Genomic DNA, 26,500 nt, shown 5'->3' with positions numbered 1-26,500 from the left:
AAATAACTTTTATTATAAGAGTAGTGCATGTCTACTATAGAAAATGAAAAAAATGGAAGGCAAAGATAGATAACAAAAATGATATTTTCACACCTAGATATTTGTACCATAACATTTTTGTGAATACTGTTCTAAATGTTTTTCTATACGTATATATTTGTATGTATATTTATTTTGAGAAAATGACAAAACAAGGTTATTACCATATAAACTACTTGTTTAGTCAAGTCGTGCTCTTCTCATTTAATACTATCATTATATTCAGATTCCTCTAATTGGCTCAACGATGTCCTTCACAGCTATTAATGAGACTAAATCTTTATACTTGAGAACTGTGAATTACAGCACCCCTCTGGGCTTATAGTTATAAACAAAAAGTCCCATTAGGACTGCATTCTGATTCGTCCATGATCCAAACCAGAATCCAACTCAGGATTGTACCGTGTATCTGATTAATCACTTTTGTTGATGGTCATGATTGGTTAGTTGGTTTTGTTATGTCTCTCGTTTAAAAGAACAGGTCAGTTGTCCTGAATATCCTACCTTCTGGATTTGTTTGGTTGCTTCCTTGCTGTATCATTTATCATGTTTCTCTGTCCCCTAAGTTTATGATAAACTGGAAATTATATATAAAAACTTAGTGTATTCACTTGAAACATTTGGACTAGACTATTCTAGGTGGTGTGCAGTTCATGTGTTTCACATCAAAAAACATATAATAATATATGGTTGAGCCAATATTTAGTGATGCTACGACTGATCATTAGATTACTGGTTCCTAATCCATGATCTAGTACAATTAGGTTTTCCCCTTGCAAGTAGGAAATAATCTGTGTGGTGTTACTTAAGTGTATGTTCCAATTACTATTGCTGTGAACCAAACTTAGTGATGTAAAAAGTTGTTTTTATGCTCACAGGTTCTGTAGGTCAGGACTTCAGACAGGACATGGTGGGGATGCTTGGTCTCTGTTCCATATTGTCTGTGGCTTGAAGCTGGAGAGACTTCCAACAGTTGGGGGTGACTCAAAATGGCTAACGGCTGAGATCATCTGAAGGCATCTTCATTTACATGTCTGGCACTTGAGCCAAGAAAACTCAAGGCAGAACTCAGTTGGGACTATGGACTAGAGAACTGGTATATAACAGGATTCTGACGGCATGACAACTAGATTCCCAGAGGGTACAAAATGCAAGAATTTCAAGAGAACTGGGTAGAAGGGGTATGGCCTTGAAAATCCCCTACAACATTTCTACATTTTGTTAATTATATACAAGTCACTAAAGCTGGCCCAGATTCAAGGGGAAAGGAGTTAAACTGTGGTTCCTGATGAGTGAGTGGCAAGGTCACATTGGAGAGAGCATGTGAGATGAGAAATTCTGTTCTAGCCATCTTTAATAAACACAGGCTGCAACTGTATAATATTAACATCCTGTTCCCCATCAGACATTTACCTAAGGGCTTTAATAGCAATTAATAATCCTATCCAGAATCTGTCATTGCTTTATGAATGAAAGTTATATTTTTACAGTTTTACCTTTTTAAAATTATCATTATAGCTGGTATTATTTTGTAAACTAGAACTTTGTGTCATTGACTGGGACTATTTAGTTAGCTGCCCTAAATTCATTTCCCACTGAAAAGACAATTGCTTGATTCTTTTCCTTTAATTACTTATTTTCAGGAATTGTTTTAGAAAGTGCCTCAAATGAGTTTATACATTCTTGTAAGAACTTTTTGAAAATGTTTTTTTAATCTTTATCCAAAGATATATTTTTAATGATTTTGAGAGAGAGAAAGAGAGAGGGAATGAATCATCAATCAGCTGCCTCCTGTACATGCCCTACTGGCAACCTGGGTATGTGCCCTGACCAGGGATCAAAACCGCAACCTTTTAGTGTTTGGGATGATGCTGCAACCAACTGAGCCACCTAGCTGGGGCCTTATAACTTGTTGCACATCATAATGAATTGATGAATTTTCATTGATTCATTGTATGATTTCATTGGTTCAGTTCAATGCAGCCATTGTTGTTTTTGATACTGAAGTTGTTTCTGTGTGCCCAGCGGGAACTTCAAGCTTGTTTGTGGATCAGTTTGACACTTCCATTAATCTACCCCCATTTAATTTTGACAGCTCTCATTTCTAGCCATTTCAGATTTGTGAAAGAATTGCCTAAGCTTGAGCTCTACCAACCTGGTGCCTACCCTGGCACCCAACAATATTACCTGCCACATTTAATTGCCCTTTTTTAAATGTTCAGATTCATTAATTTCTAAAATTTACTGCAGCTGATTGCTCCCCTATTCATGAAAGCCTCTTCTACTCTGATTCCCAGGGTACATCAGTGTCTAGTTCTCCTCCTCTTTCTCTGTCTTTTCCTCTTCCTATCTAAATGTAGATGTTTGCTATGTTTTAGTTAGTAGCCCTTCTTTTTCTCCATAGTACCTCTTCAAGTGCTTTCATATATTCTGGCAACTGTAGCCTTCAGCTCTGTGGTCATAGTTTGACTTGACTTCTAGGATCAATTTCACTTGCCAGCTACTGACATCTTTAGTCTGATGTCCTGCCAGCCTCTCAGCCTCAGTCTGTCTTACCCCACGATTACTCTCCTTCCTTTCTTATAGTTCCTCTTGGTTTTTCTATTCTATTTCTTTTCTATTTCTATTCTTAGTGCCATAGTTCTACTAGTTCCCCAAGTTTAAAACTTCTGAGTCAGCTTTTTTCTTCTCTCCACATCTAATTAGTTACCAAAAATTAGTACAGATACCAGTAATTGGTATTTGATATATTTCTTGCACTTGTCATTTTCCATTCTCATTGCCACCACCCAAGTTCTGATCTCATTACAACTTCTGGGACTGTTGTAGTAGCCTTCCAATGAGTCTCTTTCCAGTTTCTCTATGCCAGCCTGTCTTATGCACTGTTGTCAGATTAGTCTTTCTTAAACACACCTCTGGTTGGTCACACAAAAAACAAACATTTAGTTGGCCCTCACTTTCTTTAGAATAAAAACAAAGTACTTCACCCTGTTGGGCAGGGCCTCTGCAGTCTATCTGCACAGCTTTGTATCTCTTGCCTTGTCTTTCTGTCATTATTTTTGCCCTGTGCTCAGGAAAACTAGATTATAGACCCCCTCGCACCCCAGTATACTTTCCCACCTCAATGTCCTTTGTATTAGTCCTAACTCCTAGTCTCTACTACACTGACTCAACCAACTCCCAACTCCCATCTGTGCCTGTCCGTAGTCCTGCTCATTCTGCAAGCCTGGCTCAAAAACCATGATGCCATGATGCTTTCTGTTTGTTTCTCTGCCAAAATGTTCTTTCTTCTGAACTCTAGCTGCACTTTGATCAGACCTCCTTATTGTGGCTCTTTTATCTTTCCCTATATATTATAAGCTTTTGAGAGAATGAATAATAAATTTTCATGCTTGAAATTTTGATATATTTTAAATATATCACCAAATTTCTTTTTTTTTAAGATTTTATATATTTATTTTTAGAGAGGGAAGGGAGGGAGAAAGAGAGAGAAACATCAATGTGCGGTTGCTGGGGGCCGTGGCCTACAACCCAGGCATGTGTCCCGACTGGGAATTGAACCTGCGATGCTTTGGTTCACAGCCCGCGCTCAATCCACTGAGCTACGCCAGCCAGGGCTTCATGCTTGAAATTTCTAAAGTACCAAGTACCAAGGTATGTTCTGAGGACCATAGATACAAAGATAAATCAGATATAGCTCCTGCTTTCAAGTAGCTCAGTTCTACTAAGAAGGAGGCACTTATACAGAGTTATAGAGTAACTTGACAAATATTATTTTAAAAAGTGATAACACACACAGAGTCCTCTATTCCACCAATAGGGAGGAGGGAAGAATAGTCAGAGGAAATTTAGTGGATTTAAGGTGTATCTTGAAGAATGAGTAGGAGTTAAATAAGATGAAGGAAGAACATTCTAGGAAGAGGAAATGACATATTCAAATCTATGAAACTACATAATACAAGCAATTCTGTATGAATAGATGTGAGGTTTAATGAAGGCTGGGAGAGTTAAGGTAATACAGCAAAGTTATATTAGGGCCAGATTATTTCAGGCTTTGTTCTGTCATTATAAAGGCTTATTTCACATACTTTTCATGTTACAAAGCAATTTTATGTTGATTATGTGTGACTCATAATAACCCTTTTAGTAGACAAAAACTGTTTTAGTTATTTCTCTGTAGTTTTTGGTTATTTTAAATATAAAAGACACATTATATCTTACTTTTCTTTTCAGTGTGCATCTGCGGGGGAAGAATAGGAATGAAGATAGTACATCAGTTACCCAATTCTAATAATAAAATTACCAACAATAACTTGTGTAACTAACATACTATTCTCATTCCCACTTCAGCTCCCTAAACATACCATTTCCTATATTTTATCAACAAGGTGTAGCAACATTTTTTGCCATCAAATATGTCTTTTAGTCAGTGATCTATGCCTTTATTAGAAAATAGCAAATTAAATTCTGTTCTTAAAAATAACATATTAATTGGAATTCTGTTTTCAGTATTATGACTTTTTTCTATAAGCCTGATTATTTTATTAATAATAGTTTCTGCCATTTCCTCAGGAATATATATTATCAGACATTCTTTAGAGGCTCATTTGAGTTTTTAACAGACATTTTAATACAGTAATTTTGTAAATGTTTTTTTAAAAAATCTGATTCTGGGATGTCTTTTAAAAATGGTGTGACATCCAACTGATATAGAGCATCCTATTTATAATGTGGGCCAAGCACCATGCTGTAAACCAGTTACTATCATGATGATCAGATTGAAAATGAAATTGCATTTCTGTCAATTACTGAGTTGGCAACTGTTCAATATATCTTAGCAGCAAGATGAAGAGCGACGTCGGCAGCTGAGAGAGAGAGCTCGTCAGCTAATAGCAGAAGCTCGATCTGGAGTGAAGATGTCAGAACTTCCCAGCTATGGTGAAATGGCTACAGAAAAGTTGAAAGAAAGGTCAAAGGCATCTGGAGGTGAGTTAAAAAATCTTGTATCATATTCTACAGACAACCCAGAAATCCACAGTAGACCTTTTGGGACTTATTCTTATTTCAAAATGTTGCATCAAATACATAAAGTTTCTTTTTATTATTAATTTATTGGGGTGACAGAATTATACAGGTTTCAGGTACACAATTCCATAATTGTGTGTTCTAACCTATTGATATGTTGCAAAAAATGTAGAGGAAACAAATAAATCAGTAGATAATTGTCACTGTCTTTCAAGTCAATTTTTTGGCCTAATTTTTAACAACTCAAGGAGTATTTTCTTAGAATATGATTTAGGAAAAAACTCACACAGACTCAGTCTCCTTATCTTAAGAGGGTCTTCAATATCTTCAGAAATTATTCTAAGCTTGTTAATGTTGGGACAAAGACTACATATACTGTGATTAAAGAGAACTTTAATTTACTCTTCACTGTTCAATTTCGGCACCTTTAACTTGGAACTTTTTATAATAAATTTTTATTTAAGAGGAGTATATTCAAAAGGCCTGTGGGTTTTCTTTTTTAATATTTTATTTATTTTAGAGAGAGGGGAAAGGAGGGAGAAAGAGGGGGAGAGAAATATCAATGTGTGGTTGCCTCGTGCGCCCTCTACTGGAGACCTGGCCTGCAACCCAGGCATGTGCCCTGACTGGGAATTGAACCTGTGACCCTTTGGTTCACAGGCCGGTATTCAATCCACTGAGCCACACCAGCCAGGACAGGGTTCTTAATTTTAAAATTGTATAACCTATTTATCTACCATGTCATGACAGGTACTTGTCCTGAGTTAGTCTTAGAATGCTAAGATCACTGTAAAGAATAGTCAAATGAGAACTCAAATAAGACAGAGATCTGAAACAACAGTAAGCTATTTCTAGGTCAGTGATAAGTTTCTTCAAAGCAAATTGAAACATTCTGCTGTTATTTCTAATTGATTCCTTATATTAGAAGCTTACTGCTGTAGAGAATTCCACCTAATGCCTATAGCATATAACCTTCCTTTCCATAAATTTGAAAGTTGCTTTCTCAGACAGCCATGTATCTCTCCCTCTGGTCTTCTGAGAAGGTTTACATCTCAGTGAAATCCTTCATCTTACCTTTTTAACTATCATTCAGAATTTTAATTGCAATTTCTACACTCTATTATAGTGTTATAATAACATCACTAACTAATTGTAGCTATATTTATATAATGGTATGATAATTTCCTTCCCTTATTATTTTTTCTTTGATTTTTAAAATATTTTATTTATTTGTTTTTAGAGATGGGGAGGGAAGGAGAAAGAGAGGGAGAGAAACATCAGTGTGTGGTTGCCACTCACAGGTCCCTCACTGGGGACCTGGCCTACAACCCAGACATGCACCCTTGATTGGGAATCAAACCAGCAACCCTTTGGTTCACAGGCCAACACTTAGTCCACTGAGGCACACCAGCCAGGGCATCTTTCCTTTATTAATAACAAGATGTTTCTTTGATGTTATAGAAATTCCAGATATTCTAAGTGTCTTAAAACTTTTTTGCCTCCTTAAATCTCAGGATGATAGGAAGAAAAACCCAAAAACCTCATATTCTTGACCCTTCATATATACTGTCCTGAAACTACTAAGCCTACCTACCTGCAGCATCATAAACCCATAGGAGAATAGTAATACAGTATAGAGAGGCACCCAGTGTCTCTTTTCATTTTTCTCCCAAGCAGTGAGCAAGTAACAATGCTAAATGAATTGTAAACACTGGGAAGGCTAAGAATTAAATATTTTGATTGATGGTATGGGATGGGTCAGCTATGTAATTGGTTTCATCCAACCCTAGTTGAGGCTAAGTCAGGACATGACTAGGTAGAGAGACTTTATCAGTGTTACAACTCCCAAAATTGCTATCTTCCCTCCTTGGTAGCTAGGCAAAATGAAGGCCATATTTTGGCATCATTTAACAGTCAACAAAATAAATAAAGAACAAGTGAGGATTGGATCTGCAGAGCTAGCAAAGAGGTAAAGACAAGAACAGTGAGAGCCAGGTAAAATAAGATGGGACAGGGTTGAACAGGTGACTTTTAAGAACCTGCTGACGAGTCTAGATTCTGTTCTCTAGGAACACAGTGACCAGGGTCCATCTCCCATGGGAAACATCATACAGTGGATGTTGGAAGCAGCCACATATCATATAGCAGGCTCTTAATTAGGTTAACCTACAACTGGAGCAGGCCTATTACCTGACCTGAGGAGTAGATATTGGCCTGTCTCCACAAAGGCATATGACTCAGACTAGGTTTGCTCTGGCCTCAAGGTCTAAGCTGAAGTTATTAGGGCTGAGAGTTGGGGAAATAGACCTTTAGGATAAAAGAGAGGGTAAAATTCCTGCCTGAAATACAACCGTTCTTATAGATGCTTTTATCCATTAGCAGTGCCAGCCACAGTGCTGGAACAGGATTTGGCAAACTTCCTGAAAAGGGCCAGAGTAAATACTTCAGGCTTTGTAGGCCATATGGTCTCTGTCTTAATTATTCAACTATGCCCTTATAGCCTGAAAGCAGCCTTGAACAATATGTAAATTAGTGGGCGTGCCTGTTATTTACCCCCAAGAAAGTTGTGGGCTGGATTTCGCCCATGCACTCTAGTTTGCTGATTCTTGCGAAGCAAATTAAAAATTCACTTGGGGTCACAAAAATCTAATTCCTAAATGAAAATGATCCTGTGAGGTTGATAATCCAGGGGAAAGAGTTAACAAATTAGTGTTCACTTTTCAGTGTCTAGTGGGGGTCTTCAAATCTGATTAAGGAATAGTGTGAAAAGAGGAGAGGGAAATAAGTACAGACCAACCTAAATGGAGAACAGATCAGCCTAAATAGAGAATTTTGGAAGCAGTGGCTCAGAGTGAAAAGGACGGAGTAGTTTACTCAAGAGCTGAAATAATAAGATGAAAGCATAGCCTGGGGAATGCAGTGAACATGATTGTTGCTCAGACTCATTGCCTGCACCATTCTCAAGCAGCAGCCAGGCTCAGTGAAGAAAGGAAACTTAAGTTTAAAGTGAGGTGTCTTTACCTTCATGACATCCACAGAAAATACATGTGGGGTATTTTAGGTCAGTATAGCCATGGATTCAAGTAACTCACTTGCATCCAATTGCAATCAGAAATAGCCTTTTGAAATTACAGAATCACACTAGCCTAAGGAGTTACAGTCTGGCTTTTGCTTGTTCTCCTTTTGACAATTTTAGGACTTAATGAGAGAATTGGGTGATATTGTGGTATACTATACATTTTTTTCAACTTCTGCATCATTTTGTAATTGCAGATCTAAACAGCCTCATTTTAAAATTCTCAACCTGTGTAACAAACTGGTGGGTTTATATATTGATCTTTCTTGGCAAAGTATAGCTGTTTGGTGACAAAATTTGGTATTTTCATTTTTAGTTGAATGGTATTGTGGTCAGACTATGGCCTGAATTTCTGCTTTAAGAATTAATGTTTTTATTTTGCCCAAATAAATGTTAAATTTTTGTTACTAGTCCAGGTACACTTGCAAGGAGGTGTCTGTCTTGGAAGATGATATTATATCATATATTTATTATAGATTTCATGGCATATTATATATGATGTATTTAGTATGTTTTATATATATGTTTATATTCTGTAGATTATTACTTTGATTTGTGTTAGGTTAGGGTCATTTAACTTTTTTTAATTGTATTTTTTCCATTATCATTTATTCCCTTTATACCTCCTTACCCCCCCACAATCACCATCCTATTGTCCATGTCCTTGAGTCATTTGACTTTTAAACTGACATTTTTTGCCTCTCTTTGATTTAGATAAAGTAGTGTATTTTGTTTTTGTATTTCAAATGAGTGAAGAAAATGTTTTTGGTTTTGTTTTTTTCCGTGAGAATGTTTGTATGCCTGCATTATCCTTATTTCAGTTATGGCAAATAGATTTATCTAAATTTGTTGAACCAAAATAAAATCTTATAGGCCTTCAGTGATTTTTATTTTGAGCTTCTATTAATAATATATTTGTATTGTGTTTTTTATCTTTTTTATTTCCATAGGATAACTTTAAAAGTTATGAATTTTATAGGGACTGGAGAATTTAGAAATCATGATATCAATGAGAAATTTTTTTCTGAATATTTTTTGAATATTTTTTCTGAATATGTTTTTAATGATACCTGTTTCTTTTTTAAAAGTACAGATATTCCTTTTATTACTGTCACCAGATATCCTGGTTTTTCATTCAATGTATTTATAAACCATAAATGTTATAAGACTGTCCTAATGGCTGTGCGATTAATCATACCACTGGAATCTTCATTTTGCTCATATCATTGTGCAGTGTCAGCTGGAGAACATTGTTTCATTCGGATGCATATCCAGTCTCCTTTTGCTTTGTCCTGCATACATTATACATGCCATACTTGCAAATCAGCTTCTATTGTGCAGTGGACCTTTAATTTGCTTTCTGCTACACTCACCTACTGGGTTTTCTAGTGGTTAGCCATAAAGATAGATAGATAGATACAAGATTTCAATATGCATAGAAGTATGTGTATAGATACATCTTATATACATAAAATACATAGTATCTTAAGCACACACAGATACACATGCATTTTAACTCTGCTAGAATGCACTTAGAGTATTTCCACAGGTGTTAAGAAATGTGTAACACTAACTGTTGAAAAGAATTCAAGGGTCATTGTAAAACCCAAATCAGTGAATGGAAAGAGAATGGAAATCCATTCCTAAGAAGACCTGACCTATATAGGAGATCAATTTTTACTCTTGCCCTTCCAAATAGTAATCCTTATCTAGGTTAGCAATACATATATAAACATTGAGTAACCCACTCAGTGTTACTGGTGAGTGGTCGGGTAGAGAGAGATTTCATTTTGCTGGGAAATAAAATGAATGGTATCTGTTTAACATCAGACAGGAACCTGGCACTGTATAAGTGGGTAATGAAAGGAGGTGCAATTTTCTACATATTTCCAGAACCTGCAAATACCCATATCTAACCACATTTCCAGATTTAACTATTTCTTTTTAGAACAATACTATCTTTCTAGTTGCTTATGCTGGAGAGTCAGTATTGATATGTGCCTTATCCTCAGTATCCCTCCCTTAACCACCTACTACTGTTCACTCAGTTTTCAAATCATGTCATACCTACTTCCTAATTTTTTTGTCGCAGGTTAGGCTCTCCACACTGCTTGCCTGGGGGTTATAACAGTCTTTAACCTGGATTTCCTGCCTCCAGCCTTTCTGTATTCCAGTCCAACATGTAGGTTGGCAATCCTGAATGAAGGATGACGTCACATGGATAATGCACCCATGCACAGTTTCTAGACCACTTTTTCTTTCACATAAAAAGGCATATCAGATTGTAAGCAAGAGTGATATTATAGAAATAGTATTGAAGCTACTCTAATTTATTAAAGACATAAGCTGCAGTGTTTTTAATTGTTTTATACATAATTCTTTGAACATAACCTAATCTTTCCTGCTGCCTGTAATGCCCAATGCCTTCCTCTCAACTTGTACCTTTTATATATTTTTTTAAAGATACGAGTCATACCATTTATTATCCACACCAGCAGAAATTTTGGTTGTTGCATTAAACACAGTTCAAGAAGTATTAATTTTAAAAACTTTCCTCTCCTATATTTCACATTTTTAAAACCCTGTACATTTCTTAAGATCCAATTTAAAAGTTAGTGCTTACACAAAACAATTCCTGGTACTATTGACAATGAATAATCTTTTCTTCTTTTGAATTTGCTCTGTATCTGATTTTTACTCCATAACACCTGTCCTACATAGTGTTATAGTCTCTTGAATATATACCTTTAAGGTCGAATACAACTTGGTATCTCCTCAGCATCTAGCAGTGTGTTGTAAATTACAGATGCATTATACAGAAATTTCTTGAATAAATGAATGAATGTTGAATTGTATACTTTTATTCCAGATTAATTATGGTCACTAATAACAAATAGAGACTGGTTGGTAGCAACAAAGTACTGCACTCTAAAAACTATTAATAGTAAACTATTTCTGACAATAATATGAGGAAGTATTCTGAACAGTTATTTAGCTTTCAGAAAATATTTATTCATTTATATTTACTACAAAATTTATTTAGAGGAGAAATTTTGAGGATAAGGAAGATGATGGTGACTTTTATGAAAGTAGTCAAATAGTTGTGCTAAGCACAGTTGATTATAAAAGATCCCTGTAATTAAGTAATGTAGTGAAGTATAATGACTTAGTGTCTTAAAAGCATTTAGCAATGTTTTTCCCCTGGGAGCATTTCTCAATTTTTTTTTCCTTTGTTGTGTTCTTCTGAATAGCTTACAGGGCATATGGGAAGTCTTCAGTAAATGTAAACTGTTATTATTACTTTTAATACTCACAGTATTTATTTGGGAAGTTCAAAATTAAACACAAAGGTATACAAGGAAAAGAACAGATATTGAGAATTAAGCCAAAGCTACAGAATTTTGGAATTTCTCCATTGTAATGATCTTTGGACTACTTCATTATTAATATAAGTTGCCCAGTTAAAAAAATAGCTGTAGAGTAGTAGGGATATTCTTCAACTCCTAGGGCTGGAGACGTGTTTCTCAAAAGTTTACACTGCCTGTCACTAGCAGGATTTAAAGTTAACATCTAATATGCAAATCAAAGTTTAGCTATACATTTTTTAAAAAAAATTATTTATTTTTAGAGAGGGAAAGGGAGGGAGAAAGAGAAGGAGAGAAACATCAGTGTGTGGTTGCCTCCCAAGTGTCCCCGCTGGGGACCTGCCCCGCAACTCAGGCATGTGCCCTAACCAAGAATCCAACCAGCGACCCCTTAGTTCAAAGACCAGCACTCAGTCCACTGAACCACACCAGCCAGGGCTAGCTATACATTTTTAAATGTATACATAATCAAAATTACTTAACTTATTTATCACTAGAATTTAGAAGGAAAAAATATATGTAACAAACATCTATAATGTAAAAAAAAGACTCAATTGTGACCTGAAACATTTTACTAAGTGTAAAAATCATGTAGGACTTCCTCATTCCCATGTATTTAATTTTGAATAATAACAGTTTTTTCCAATATTAACTCTTCCAAGATGTACTGTTTTGTTTCTGAACTTTCTTGCGCGTAAACTTACTGCTTATTCTAGTCTCAATCTTGCCTTTTAATTTATCTGTAATGTTTTTATGATAATATTTCATTAATAGCACAAAAGTATTCATTTTCATACAAATGATTTAAACATAGTTACAAGTTTTTAAAGAATCTTGTTTCTTTATATATTTATATCTAATAAAGTATAAAAATATGAAATACAGAAATATTGTTTGACTTTGTTACCAATGCAACTTTATTTTTTTATGCTGTTATTAGAGAGCACTAGTAGAGTACTTTTTAAAATAGAGGAACTCAGGGACCTCAGTGATTGAGAGACAAGTTATCAAAACCATTGCATCTTCTTTAATGTGACAATTCATCTTTGACATATGAATGTAAAATATAAATGTTAATTCAATAGTGAAAGAGTGACTTAAAACTGATTTTTTTAACTTGCTGATCTGTGTCAGATTTGAATTTGAATAAATCACTAAAATACTGGTTTTTCTTCTTTCGTGTTTTGGACAAACAATATAAAACAGAAATAATATACAATATACTAACATTATTGCTACATGTTCCTACAGATGAAAATGATAATATTGAGATAGATACTAACGAGGAGATTCCTGAAGGCTTTGTTGTAGGAGGTGGAGATGAACTTACTAACTTAGAAAATGACCTTGATACTCCCGGTAATTTCAAATTATAAACATTTTGTGTCCTGCTGCATGGTAAACTTTATCATTATATTTTCATTAATATCTCATTAATAGTGATAGTAAATTCTTTTTGTAGTTTTATTACACTTATGTCTTCATAAACCATTAGCTAAATCCACCTTTCATTAATTTTGTTTTATTTTGTTTTAGATTTAGTTGAAATTAGCAATGAAATTGGAATAGCAGATTGTAGTTTGTGTTCTCTTATTATTAAGATTCACTTTTATATTTTATGTATATGATACAATTTGTAGGAATTCAATAATTGGTTCCCTTCTTAACCTAAATATTTTGGTGTAATGTTGTAAGGTATAGGTGTAGTACCTATGGAATAATTCAAATGTCAATCAGATTTTCTGACTTGGTTTAGAATTGTCTTAGTTGTAATATTATTTTGCAAATTTTTTGCTTACTTTAAATATTAACTTAATACTTAACTTTAATACTAACTTAATTTATACATAATAACTAATTTTAACACACTTCAAAAACTGCTTATATAGACTGCTATTAAATTAATCACATATCTTATAGCAATAAATATACCAATAATCACATTGGTAATTGACCTTCTAAGTTATTTTTTTAATATAAAGATGCTTGCTTGTGGTTTAATAGATGAGTGTTCCACATGCATTTCCTTTATAAGTCAGCAACAGGTAGCAATACAAAGTTTTGTATACCAGAGGGGTTCCATAAATGCTTTTTGAATTGATTTCTCATAGCAATAAAAAAATCTTTAGTGATTTTTCTAGATTTAAAGTTAAGGAACTAAAGTCCTTAATATTTCTCTTTTCCTATGAAAAGCTAAAGGAAGTGAGAACAGGTCTCTTCCTAGCACTGACGTGCCCCTGAAATACTAACCTATTTTCTTTCTTCCTGTGTTTGAAATCATGCTGTTTTTTCTCCAAGAAACAATCAACCAGGTTTGTCTTAACTGTAGGGGGTACCCAGTAAAACCCATGCCCTTCATTCAATAGCTACTTCATGGTCTCCATTTAAATTATCTAGAGGTCATGTGTTTATAATTGTGCAAATCCAGGAAAATGCTGATATTTAAGGAAAAGTTTTAAATGTGTAAACCAAAATTAGGACTTTTATTTCTTTCTATTTAAAACATTGTAGAACTTGGGTCAATTTGATTTTTCTTTTTGAAGAAGATTTTTCACGTTGTTTACCCACTCTCTCACCATAACCACCACCACCAGCTTTATCAAGAAACCAGTAAGGTCCCTTTACTGCTGAGGACACCCATGAGTACGGAACTGAAATGTTAACTTGCAATTTATGGAAGTATAAAATCAATGACAATAAGTAATGCATATTTCCTCATTTTACAATAGATTATGAAGGGAGGAAAAATTAGCTATTTCTTAGGAAACATGAGGAGAATTTTCTACTTTTAGTTATAGAAATTTTGTGGGATACTTTGAAGTTTGGTTAACTTTAGGCCCAATAGGCTTGACTTTTGTCCTTTTTAAAAACTCTCTTCCTACTTTTACGTATGCCAAAAAAAGAAAACCCATCTTAGTATTACTGTTTTTGAAGTTAAGTAATGTATTGTTTATAGCTTTCAAAAATGCCAATAAATGTTGCCATGTGCATAACACAGACTTTCCAAATTAGGCTGTGGTTTATTTCATAGCAATAAGAAATAGGAATGCAAACTGGAATCTGGAAGCATGTAGCAAACATTATGATTTTTATCCTTGCTTTATTTTCCCCAAAATTCTTTTTTAATATGTATATAAAAGTCATAATGTTTTAATAATAAATTATTTAATCTTTATCTTGATTTGACCATAGTTCATCAGATATGGTTTAAAAGAGAAGCCTGGTAATATAAACTGACCAATTTGCATGAAAGTAATGATAATAGCATTTATTAAGAGTCTTATAATTAGAAAACTTATTAATCTTTATGGAAAATATCATTCACTGAATGGTTGACATATCTTTCATAACCATTTCATTAAAGGGTTACTCTGAGTGAATTTAAGTAGAGTTATTTGTTTCCATTTGTTTCTGAACTATTTTATTAAAATTAATGTACTTGCTAAAAATAATTTGAAATTATTTATTTTAAATTTCTATTCTTGTTTAATACATTCCAAAATTTGATTATTTTTATTGAATTTCTGCCTGCAAATTAGAAGGTATTTGTGAACATGTACGCTGTTCAATGCTGGGTATACAGATACAGAGATAAACATTGGATTCTATCAGTGACTATCTGAGATCATGTTAAGAGCTTATTTTAATATAGTATTGTATGTACAAATTTAATATACTAGAAGAGTTGAAACTCATAAAATATAATTTAGAATCAAGTTTATCACCTTTTAAAAATATCTACTTTATAATAGCTTATTTTATTATATATAACCTATATAGTTATTCATATAAATATACACATCAAATATAGGCTTAGGTTTTCAGGTAAGCATAGCTAATATCAACTTTTGTATAAATGAATGGTGTTTAGGTATATTGACTACATTCTTTAAAGGGACTGATTTTGGTGAGAAATACACATATATATGTTTATACATACACTAACATATGCTAAAAGACAAAATGTTAATTGTTCCCACTTCAATAAAGAAATGATACTTATGTGATGTGATAGAAGTGCTGACTAATGCTGCAGTGTTAATCATACAGCAATACATAAATGTATGAAATCAACACATTGTACACCTTAAACTTACACAATTGTGTGTCAGTTATATCTCAAAAAATAATGTAGTCAACATACCTAATGACTAAATCACTACTCAGTTTTACTATAGTTATATTATATATATTTATATATAAACAGTTCTACGTATATCTGAACTAATGTGTTATTATGCAACCCTAATGTCCTTTTCTTTTTATAATACAGTAATATTTACATGATGTCCCCTAAATTGATAGCCTATACACCTGAGTGCATCTCACTTGGTTATTCATAGTATTTGCATATTTAACAGAGCAAAACACAAAGTTGGTGGACTTGAAGCTGAAGAGGCTCCTGGAAGTTCAGCCACAGGTGTCAAATTCACTCACCGGTGCTTCTCAGAAAGCTGTAACTCAGAGCCCAGAGCAAGACATTAAGGTAAATCTTACTTGTTTTAAATATTTGACTTGGTATCTGTGTATTCTAATTTCCACTAGCATTTCATAATCCTAAAATCAATTTTTTTACCAAATTCTTTACATTAAGATTAAGATATAAAACTCTTTTTATAGATTTTATTTATTTATCTCTAGAGAGGGAATGGGGGGAAAAAGAGAGAGAGACATCAATGTGTGGTTGCTGGGGGTCGTGGCCTGCAACCCAGGCATGTACCCTGACTGGGAATCGAACCTGGGACACTTTGGTTCACAGCCCGTGCTCAATCCACTGAGCTACGCCAGCCAGGGCTAAGATATAAAACTTTTTATTAAATAGCCAGTAAATTAAATATCAATATGTAATCAGTATTCATCTACTTTTTTTAGAGAAACTGCTTTAACTTGATATGTTGGTAAACAAAGAAACTATTCTTGACTTCTATAGGTATTTATATTTTTCTAAGAAGAATATTACTAAGAGAATTCTAGCATATTTTTCTATTCTATCATCCTCAGCCTTCAACCTGTTTAGATGAACTAAAATTAATGTTAATTAATGCCTGAAGATGGTATGTGATAGAATATAAATTTTTTCTGAACTTGCATGTGTTTTGTGGCCATACAAATCTTACCATTTTTAGGATTTTAGCCAAAATGCCACATTATTGTAATTATAGTTATTATTATTATTATTATTATTATGACTACTTTTATTATCCCATTCACACCTTTCCCCCTTTTCCTTGCACTATGTCATTAATATTTTTCTAGCTTTAGGGTACTGCTAGTCATGTACAACTTTTCACCCACCTGCAGACTGTGGGGACTGCCCTGCTGACTGAAAGGATTTCCTTCCCCTGACACAGAGGTGCTTTGAAGTCCCAAAACAATGATTTTCATTGCTTTTTCCTTATACTGTCGGTTTCTATAAATTGGTGATGAAAGTGTGTAGCAGCACCAGAGGACTTTTGGTCTCTATCTTTGAACAAAAGGAAGCCTGGATCAGGTCTTATTTTTTGCGTTCAATTTAGCTTTCTGCAGTGGGTTTAATGCAGAATGAAGCTGGCCTAAGAATAATACAATGGATTGAAAAGGCTAACTGAATTAGTGGGTTTAGAGGAATACATTTGTAAAGTGGCTGAAGTCCCCAGTCATAAAAAGTTTTCTTAAGATAGGATTTGCTGGCTAATCATACTGATATTTTAGCATGCTGTCAAGCCTCAAAAATGTAGCCATGTTTGTTTATTTTGGTAAAGACTTGAGTTTTAGACTTTTGGGCAGTTAATATGGTAGTGATAGAATACATATTTTTCTTTTTTTTCCTTTTTATTGAATGTTTTGGGGTGACATTGGTTAATAAAATTATACAGGTTCCAGGAACACAATTCCACAGCACATCATCTGTACATTGCATTATGTGTTCACCAGCCCAAGTCAGGTCTCCATCCATCACCATTTATCCCTGCTGTACCCTCCTCCTCCTGCCCCCTCTGTCCAGCAGTCACCACACTGTTGTCCGTGTCCGTGAGTTTTTTTCTGTTTTTACTGAATCCCTCCACACTTTTTTAAACAAATGAAAGCCGAAATAGTTTCTATTCTAGCTACATAGCATATTATAAGCATGATTCTAAAAAATATATAACTTTAAAAAATAAATAGAGGTAGATTCATTCTTCAGGTTTAATTATTTAAGTAGATTAAATTGGTTTTGTTTTCCAAAAAGCTCTTGTGTAGTAATTTTTAAAGTTATTCCAACAAAAGGTGTGCTTTAAACAGCTTGTCTTTGTATGAATCTCTTTAGTTAAGATTTTTTTAAATGGTGCTTGTAAAGAACTTATAGGGTCCATCTGTTCTCTTGAAGCTTCAGCATTGATTTGTTTTTTTTTTAATAAAATGCAGTTTACACATTTATAAATGAGGCATTCTGTGTTTGTGGAAAAGGATAAACTGTTACCTTCCCTTGAGGATTCTGTATCCCAGGCCTCCTTGAGGCTAGAGAATAGGCCATTGGAGGACTCCCTCATTACTGATTGTCTCAATGCAGAGGAAGGGCAAAGTCTTGGTAGCTTTTGATAACCAGTTTCAGCATTCAGCAGGCTTAGCTATTAGTCATGCATCTTAGCCTTTCCCTATTTACTTTCAAAACACTTAATAAAAATAATAAAAGATTAGGTATAAAATGAAATATTTGTTTGGTACACAGCACCTCGGTATCTGCAGCTTCCACACACTGCAGTGGTTCAGTCTTCTGGGATATTTCTTGTTGATAGAACCATTTGAATTTGTTACCAGTATTAACATAGGAAGCTCTAGAAAAGATAATTGTAGTTTCCTTAGCTATAAAGGGCTTACTTACAAATCTGGCTTTGGAAAGTTATAGCTGACAAAACGCAGTTCAGTGGGGTAGTATTATAATCCTACCTTTTAGCCTTCATCCTGCATTAGTAGTTTATCTGAATGGGCATAAAATTAGAAACTAGTTCTTCTTGTCATACAAGTCTGTGGGGCTATACAAACTGATGGGGCAGAATGGCAGGGAGAATAGACATGGCTTTAAAATGATATATATCATCTGGAGAAAACACAGGGGTTCACAGTGTCACTTAATCAAAGTTAGCCAGGGTGATCCTCCATTTAAACTGTGTCTCCCAAAGTTTTTGGTTACAGGCAACAGAACTTGCAGCTGAGCTATTTAAACCTCTTTAAAATCCTTTTTCTTTCAGAAAGTTTCTAAATTGACATTTTCTTAAATCAGTAAAAATTGTTTTACTGATTTGCAATTTCATGTTTACAATACCAGGACTCTCTTACCATGTTTGTTTTACTTTTAGAATGGCACAGAAGATCTCCGGACTGAGCGATTACAGAAAGCAACAGAACGATTTAGAAATCCTGTTGTGTTCAGCAAGGAGTCTACAGTCAGAAAAACTCAACTTCAGTCTTTCAGTCAATATGTTGAGAATAGACCAGGTAGGTACATTTTTAAAAATGTCTTCCCATCTTATGGTTTAATGTATATACACACACACATGAAGCTGATAATGTAAATTCACATTTCAATACACAAATATCAAGCTTTATAATAATTTTACATGTCTGTCTTTTTTTTTTAAGAGATTAAAAGGCAGAGATCAATACAGGAAGATACAAAGAAAGGAAATGAGGAGAAGGCAGCGATAACTGAAACTCAGAGGAAGCCATCAGAAGATGAAGTGCTTAATGTATATTAATTTTTTGTGTGGTTTCATGATTGCTGATAATTCCAAACTGTATGTGGAAATAGTGCCTTTATTTGTTAAAATGAGATGTTAGGTTTTTTTAAGATGTCAATCTTCAGTGCATTCAAAGCAGAGTGAGAGGGGTGCACTGTTGAATTAGTCTGCAGTGTGGTGATAATTGTCAGATAAAAAAAAATGAATTTTTCAGAGTTCCACAGCCCCAGCTTCCTTGAGACATTTCCATCAGGGCACTTCCCATAAAGAGATTCCAGTATTGATCTACCGGGAGGATTTTAATTATTACAATAGCAGATACCGCAGACCTGCAGTTAGAGGGAAAAGTCACATGAGACCTGCTAGAATTTCTCAGCCAACCCATTTTGTTGGCTTGGGTTAATGGGTGTTCAACCTTTCCATTATCCAGATCAGCCGTGAATTACTAGCTGAATGATGTTTGCATTAATATAATATATATGGTAATTTCTTCACTTAATTAACGGGGAGGTTCAGCTCAGTAGGGGTATGGGCTGATCATGTGTAAAATTGATTTGTGAGGGAAATATTTGATAGACCGCAGGGAGAAAGCTGCTTTTGATGGACAGCTGCGGGACAGAAGCAGGAAGAACAAGTTTTAACTTGAATTTTTGTCTGGAAGCATAGCTCTCTTTAATGATGCTACTTTTTTTATTATCTATCATTTGCATAAATATTTTCATTGTTTTTACTGTTAAAATAGTCTTTGTTGGATTTTAAAGTACTTGTAAGTACACCCAAAGTTACAAACCACACTTTAGGGCCCTGAAAAACTTCATTTTTAAGCTATTGTACTAGATACCCAGTACATAGAATGGCTTATTGAAATATCCTAATGAAATATTGGGTATAGTTTTTAAGTTACAGAATACGTGAGGGTACCTTATACTCATACTAAACAAATCTGATTATAAATTTTGTTACTGGTTTTTATCTGAATTAGTAAAAGCAATGAAGTTTTATATGCTGCTTATAATTTCTGCTTTCTTATATCTTTGTTACCTAATGTTGTCTTTGCAAACCACTGTGTTTGTTTTGACCCTATGAATGGAATGAGAAAAGAAAAGTTCTTTTTGAAAATGCTCTGCTGTCTGGCAGATAGATACAAAAACAGTTCAACAGATTATTTCAGACTTTAAAGTTAACGATTTGCATTTCTTCTGTTGTTACAATTTTTTGTTCTATTTCATATTGAGATAGAATAATATCTATTTTATGACTCTTTTAAAAAATACAATGATTTATTTGATCATACTATCCTGAGAAATTGTCAGTTTTAAAATTTCTTAAAACATTTCAACTTCAAGTTTGTCAGTTACCATTATCAATTTGGCAATAAGGTAATATAAATTGAGTTAACCTGTGAGTACAAATTATTTACTAGTTCTAAAGATACATAAGTTATATGTATGACTAGACATATTTATTGAGCATGAATATTCCAAAATATGCTCATATTTGTTGGGTTTTTTTCTTGTTTAAGGAGCATCAAAAGATAATTCCTCATGACTTTTTACAGGTTAATATCCTTCTGGGTAGTGAAGGGATTTGACAGCAGAGATTTGCTCACATTTACTTGTTTGAATAAATAATGTTGTAAGTACTGCTGCTGCTGATGCTGCTACTGGTGGTAGTGGTGGTGGTGGTGATGAGAGTAATCACTTAAGCAGTTCTTCAATATTTCTCAGCTACCTAGGAAATGTAGCCCTAGAAATGTCACAAGGCAAACACATATTCCAAAGGGAGCTATAATTAATCCATTTGTAACTCTACCATAGATAATAACCCTGCCCCCTAATGATTTAAATTTGTAGTATGAAAATAAGTATTAAGACTGTACTGGTACTTTTAATAGAACTGCAACTTCAAATAAAACTTCTAAGGGTAATTTTTTTAATGGATGGTTGTAAAAAGTAAAATTTCAAGTTGAGATCTAAATTTGGTTACATGGAAAATTAACCAAATCAGTGTAGTAAGTTGTATTAGATCTTTCGTAGGAATGTTTGAAACCACCTGTCAAGTTGGATTTCACAGCTACAGTATTTAGTTATACATCAATAGAATTACATGTTCAAGTACAGGAGCCAGGTAGAGGGAAGACTGAAGATACTAGAAACCTCTCTTATCATTTTTAAAAGCATTTAAATAGTATAGCCACTATGAAAACAAGAAGCATCTCTTTAATTTTATATTTTTGTAAGAAAAAAATCTGTCTGATTTTTCAAGATAGATACTTTAAGAAGCGGCTCTTTAGTAAAACTCTATTTTGTATATTACAGTTTTGAATTAAGGGTGACATTGGTATTTGTTTTGACAGTTACCAAAGGCAAACTGTCTTCTGTTCTTGTCCATGCTTATATAACTCTGCCTTAACTGTACGGAGAATTTTTCCTAACTTAGTGTTAACTTTTAAAATCTGGAAACTATGGGTGTTAAAGTATAGATATATTACTAAACTGTTGAGAGTTTCTCCACAAAAGTTTTGCTATTTATAATACATATGAAAATTCTTTGAATCACAGGGAGTTGCTTTTTGGTACTAAGGGTGATACTAAGGGTATATTTGGTTCTCTAGTTAAGTGCTTTACTAAGTATTTGTAGAAAGGAAAAATACAACTTACAAGTGATTTTTTTTTCCTTCCTGTTTGTTCTCGTTAACAGAAAGGGTTCAAAGACACCAGTCAGTATGTTGTAGGAGAATTGGCAGCACTAGAGAATGAGCAAAAGCAAATTGACACCCGTGCCGCGCTGGTGGAGAAGCGCCTTCGCTATCTCATGGACACAGGTACGGTGCCCAATTACACTGTAAACAGTTTTGGCAAATTGAGCGTTCACAAACTCTTATAGAGTTTTGGAAGTGTGAATCTTTGAAGCCTGAATGTTCAGCAGAACTGCCTTGAAAATAAAAAGGCTGCGATTTGCAGCCACCTCTCTGGGCCCTGGTGATAAGAGTGCCTTCATGGGAAGTGATAACTTGCCCTGATACCGTGTGAGCCAGCACTATTGAACAGTGTGCTCATCCATGCAGAGTTGGAATACACATCTGTGCCTCATTGATATGCCACTGCTTTAAAAAAAAAAAGTAAGATCTTCACTGTTCTACTGATTCATTGGGGAAAAAAAAGATTTGGCCAGCTAAAGCCATGTACTGCATGAAACAGAGCACTGTGCATAGGGGATGGCTCCATGGACTAGATCACGGAAATTTGAGAATACTATCTGGTTACTGATGCTCCACAACTTTTTTTTTTTCAAGAGAACAGGTTTTTTAAAGTCTGTAATACTTTGTGTCACATTTGCATTTGAAAGGATTAAGGTATATAGGAAGGTTTGTAAAAATGGGGTAAAGCAGCAAGTTAGCTCCTAACCAGAGGGGTTTTTTGGCATTTGATGCTGATGGCCAATAGTGATTGAATAGATCTAAGTGCACAATAAGCTGTTAGAAAAAAAATAGTATGTGTGGTTACACACACACACTCTTCTCTAAAATTCTCTTCCTGCAAAAGGAGTAAAATGAGAACTAAGTTGAAATCATATCAAATTATTAAGAAGAAATGTCAAAATACAAAAGTAGAAAACTTATCCCTTTAATTGAATTAATTGCATTAATTTTATGGCAGTGTTAAAATAGATTAATAAAGCAGTAAAGTAGATTAGTAAATTAGTAGTAGTAGATTCGGATTGTAAAGCTTTCCTGAAAATTTTCTTCTCTATCTGCCAAGAATATATTTACGATTAAAGAGCTCCAAAATATATATATATGGGAAATTTGAAAATGCCTACATTAGTGAAATCAGAACATATTGGAACAGAAAGAGACCTTTGGCTTTTTATGGCCCACTGGGTTTCAAACTGTGTTCTGTGGAGCACGGACGCTTCTTCAGGGGCACCTGGGGGCTGCCGAGACAGTAAGGAGCAGAAAGCAGACAGGTGTCCGGATTTCTTACCTTACTTCGAACAGAATAGCTCTGAGTTTACTTATTTGAAATAGCAGGCTTCTCAAAAGAGTTCATTTAAAGAAAAGGTTCTACTACTTAAAATTTAAAACCAAGAAAACTTCTTAAAGACTTTTTGAAAACTATTACTGAACCCTCTTGTACAGAGGAGACAGAGGCACAGGAAAAGCTCAGCATCACATAGATCAGTGAGTGGCCAGCCTTGGACTAGAATTCATGTCACCAGAACCCAATCATACAGGATCCTTCTTTCTATGCCAGATCACCTAGGACACATTTATCATTACCCTGACAAGTTATCTGTATCCTTCAGTCTTATACCTGTGTTTGGGTTCAACAGAAATCCTATAACCCAATGCACTATTTCATGTTTGCATTTTTTCTTTGATTTCTAAGGGATTCTGAAAATATTAATTGTGTTAACTATGTAAAAAATATAAACTAGGTGGTATAGTTTCTGTAATACATTTTAAAATTATTGCCATTAAATATTTTAAGGAGACTAATGTTTTAAACAAATTCTTTCAAGTGAACCACCTTTCCTTTTTATACTAGCTAAATTAGATGTTACTATACAAGAAGCCTTGTGCCACTAGAGTAAAAGCTAGAAATTCTGTTTCCTTCTCTTCCTTTACACTTAGAGCCTGATTTATTGAGGGTTCTAACCCCAAAAGACTCATGCCTTCTTTCCCATTCCACATATAACCAGTAAAGCATTGAAGTGGCTCCATTCCAACTACTGATCATTTATCTGAAAGTCATGGGATACAGATTGATTCTAGAATCCTTCCAGGCTTTGTATTTCTTACTGTACAGGACAGGATCTTATCTAGACTGGGTTTGCTACTGCAGATTCAGACTAAAACTGGCCTGGTCCCCCACCTCAATAAGCTCCAAGAATCACCCTTAACTGTCTTGAACCTTCTCCAAGGTTTCCTAACCTAAGCCCAAATAATGGTTTCCTAAGGTGTGCCTAAAGCCTAGCTAGTATCTGACATAAGAAACAAGATGTTAGAAAGGGCAAGTATGTATTCATCCTTTTCTTTTGAGGAGTTCTTATAGTTCCAACTTTTCATTTATTATAGCAGTACCTTTTCTCTGGTATGTTAGAGTTTTCAGTGCACTTTCTGGATCTCAGCCTTAGAATAGATAGTAGAGCAGATAGTATCCATATTCTTTATATAAGAAAACTGAAGCTCAGATGGGGAAAATGACTTATTTAAGATGGTCTAATTAATAATGGTTGAATTAGGACCTAGACCCAAGTGTTTAGGTTTTTGAGCTCTTGAGTCATTCCTTTTTGCCACCATACTGTCTTTATAGAACAAATATACTTTATCTGCTATTTCAGTTTTCATATACTTGTAGATTCTAACTATATACAATTTTTATTAATTTGAAGTTCATATATCATAAATTAACCATGTCAAAAGCAAATTCAGTGGCATGTACTATATTCATAGTGTTGTTCAATCACCACCACTATTTCTAGAGTTTTTCATCACCCTAAACAGAAACTCGTAAATGGACTCTTAACAGTAGTTGTCTTTTTATGTCTGGCTTCTTTCACTTAACATGTGTTCAGGGTTCATCAATGTTGTAACATGTACTATTACTTTATTCCTTGTTATGGTTAAATAATATAGCACATTTTATTTATTCATCCATCCATTGAGAGACACATGTTTTCACCTTCTGGCTACTATCAACATTTGTATACAAGAATTTCTTTGAATCTGTTTTTAGTTCTTTTGGATATATGTACCTAGAGTTGGAATTACTGAGTCATATAGTAACTCTGTATTTAACTTTTTGAGAACTATACCCAATTTTAAATGGGTTGTGAATTATATATAGAAGTTTATTTTGTGGAATTGAGAATACATTTTCCTAAACAAGCCTGTTAAAAGCATCCACAGTCCCAACAAATCCACAAAAATCTATTTACTTAAGATATAACTAGCCCTGGCTGGCATAGCTCAGTGGATTGAGCTTGGGCTGCGAACCAAAGTGTCGCAGGTTCGACTCCCAGTCAGGGCACATGCCTGGGTTGCAGGCCATGACCCCCAACAACTGCACATTGATGTTTCTCTCTCTCTCTCTTCCTCCCTCCTTTCCCTCTCTAAAAATAAATAAATAAAATCTTTAAAAAATTTTTTTAAAGATATAACTAAAATAATACAGATATTCCTAGATTTGAGTTCTTGGTTCCCAAAGCTTGAGCAGCTCTACATTTTTAGCACCAGACATTGATGTTGAAGCTTTAGCATTGTGAGAGGGAGGGAGGTGGAGCCTGGATGGTGGCTTAGAATGCTGGGCATTTATTCTGGTGTGTTGGAGAAGGCTCTAGCAAGAAAGGAACAAAGCAATGTAAGAGAGAGCCTCAGTTTATCCAGCAACAAGATGGGGATGTGCCGGGGATGAAATGGCAGTGGAGGAGGAAGGGCTCAAGAGATCCCAGCATCCATTTGTGGGGAACAGCATCAGTGGCAGAGACAGAGCAACTGTGGGGGTTTATGTTTCCAAAATTGAGTAATCCTGGATCAGTCATAGTCTGAAAACTAAGTAACAGTGCTGTGTGAGTGTCTGTGTGTGTATTTTCTGCCATTCCATCTATCTGTAAAATCCTTATTCAAATACTAGAGAAATTTTTCATCAGCTTTTAACTTTTTTTATTAAATATTATTTTTTTATAATTGTTGCAGAGGATGAATTTTTACATTTCTAGCACCTAAAGTTTGTGATGGTTATTTCTTTGGGAACAGTAAAACTTGTTAGAAATATATATGTGTTCTCAGCTGACATTTTGTATTAAGTATGGTGTTAATGGATCCTTACCAGCAGTGTTATAATTCTTGAAGAAATGGAGTTTAGAACAAAAATGTTGATGGGCTTTTTCACTAAAGTTCTGAAAATAATGTTACTATAATATATGTATGGTTTTCATTCCCAATCTGTTTTCATTTGATGGTTATCAAACGTTCTTCCTATAGAACTGTAGTGTTTTAAATTAATGATTTTTTAAAAGGAGACAATATTTTATTTACATTTTGAGTGTAAAATTAAACATGGGGGGATTATTTTAAAAAGCATCTTATAATATTATGACCTTTAAGCACTGATAAAAATGATCATGATAACTTTCTTAAGTCCCTGGGCCAAAAATACTAATTCTGTAGCTTTTTGTAGACTATCAATACAAAACCTTACTGACCACTTAAAAATATTAAATATACTTTGAGAAAATAAGAATTAAAAGAAATACTATTCCGGGCCCTTGCTGGTGTAGCTCAGTGGATTGAG

At 34.3% G+C, this 26,500-nt stretch overlaps 1 protein-coding gene across 8 annotated transcripts in view; it reads left to right on the top strand.

Annotated features, from left to right (window-relative positions):
- The window catches only part of EHBP1 (EH domain binding protein 1), a 364,981-nt gene that overhangs the window by 295,597 nt on the left and 42,884 nt on the right, over positions 1-26,500 (top strand). For 4 of the 8 annotated variants that reach the window (XM_045827361.1, XM_045827362.1, XM_045827364.1 and 1 more), the window contains 6 exons: positions 4,878-5,025; positions 12,757-12,864; positions 15,867-15,991; positions 18,822-18,960; positions 19,105-19,211; positions 21,903-22,026. In XM_045827361.1, coding sequence (XP_045683317.1) covers positions 4,878-5,025; positions 12,757-12,864; positions 15,867-15,991; positions 18,822-18,960; positions 19,105-19,211; positions 21,903-22,026 — 751 coding nt within the window. The remainder of the gene's footprint in view (positions 1-4,877; positions 5,026-12,756; positions 12,865-15,866; positions 15,992-18,821; positions 18,961-19,104; positions 19,212-21,902; positions 22,027-26,500) is intronic. The other 4 variants (XM_045827366.1, XM_045827365.1, XM_045827363.1 and 1 more) reach the window with 3 other exon arrangements.

This window comes from Phyllostomus hastatus, unplaced genomic scaffold (genome assembly GCF_019186645.2).
Source record: "Phyllostomus hastatus isolate PE091 unplaced genomic scaffold, TTU_PhHast_1.1 phas_scaffold_78, whole genome shotgun sequence".
Taxonomy (NCBI): Eukaryota; Metazoa; Chordata; class Mammalia; order Chiroptera; family Phyllostomidae; genus Phyllostomus; species Phyllostomus hastatus.
Note: the sequence above shows the minus strand (reverse complement) of the source record. Positions and strands in the feature narration are given on the sequence as shown.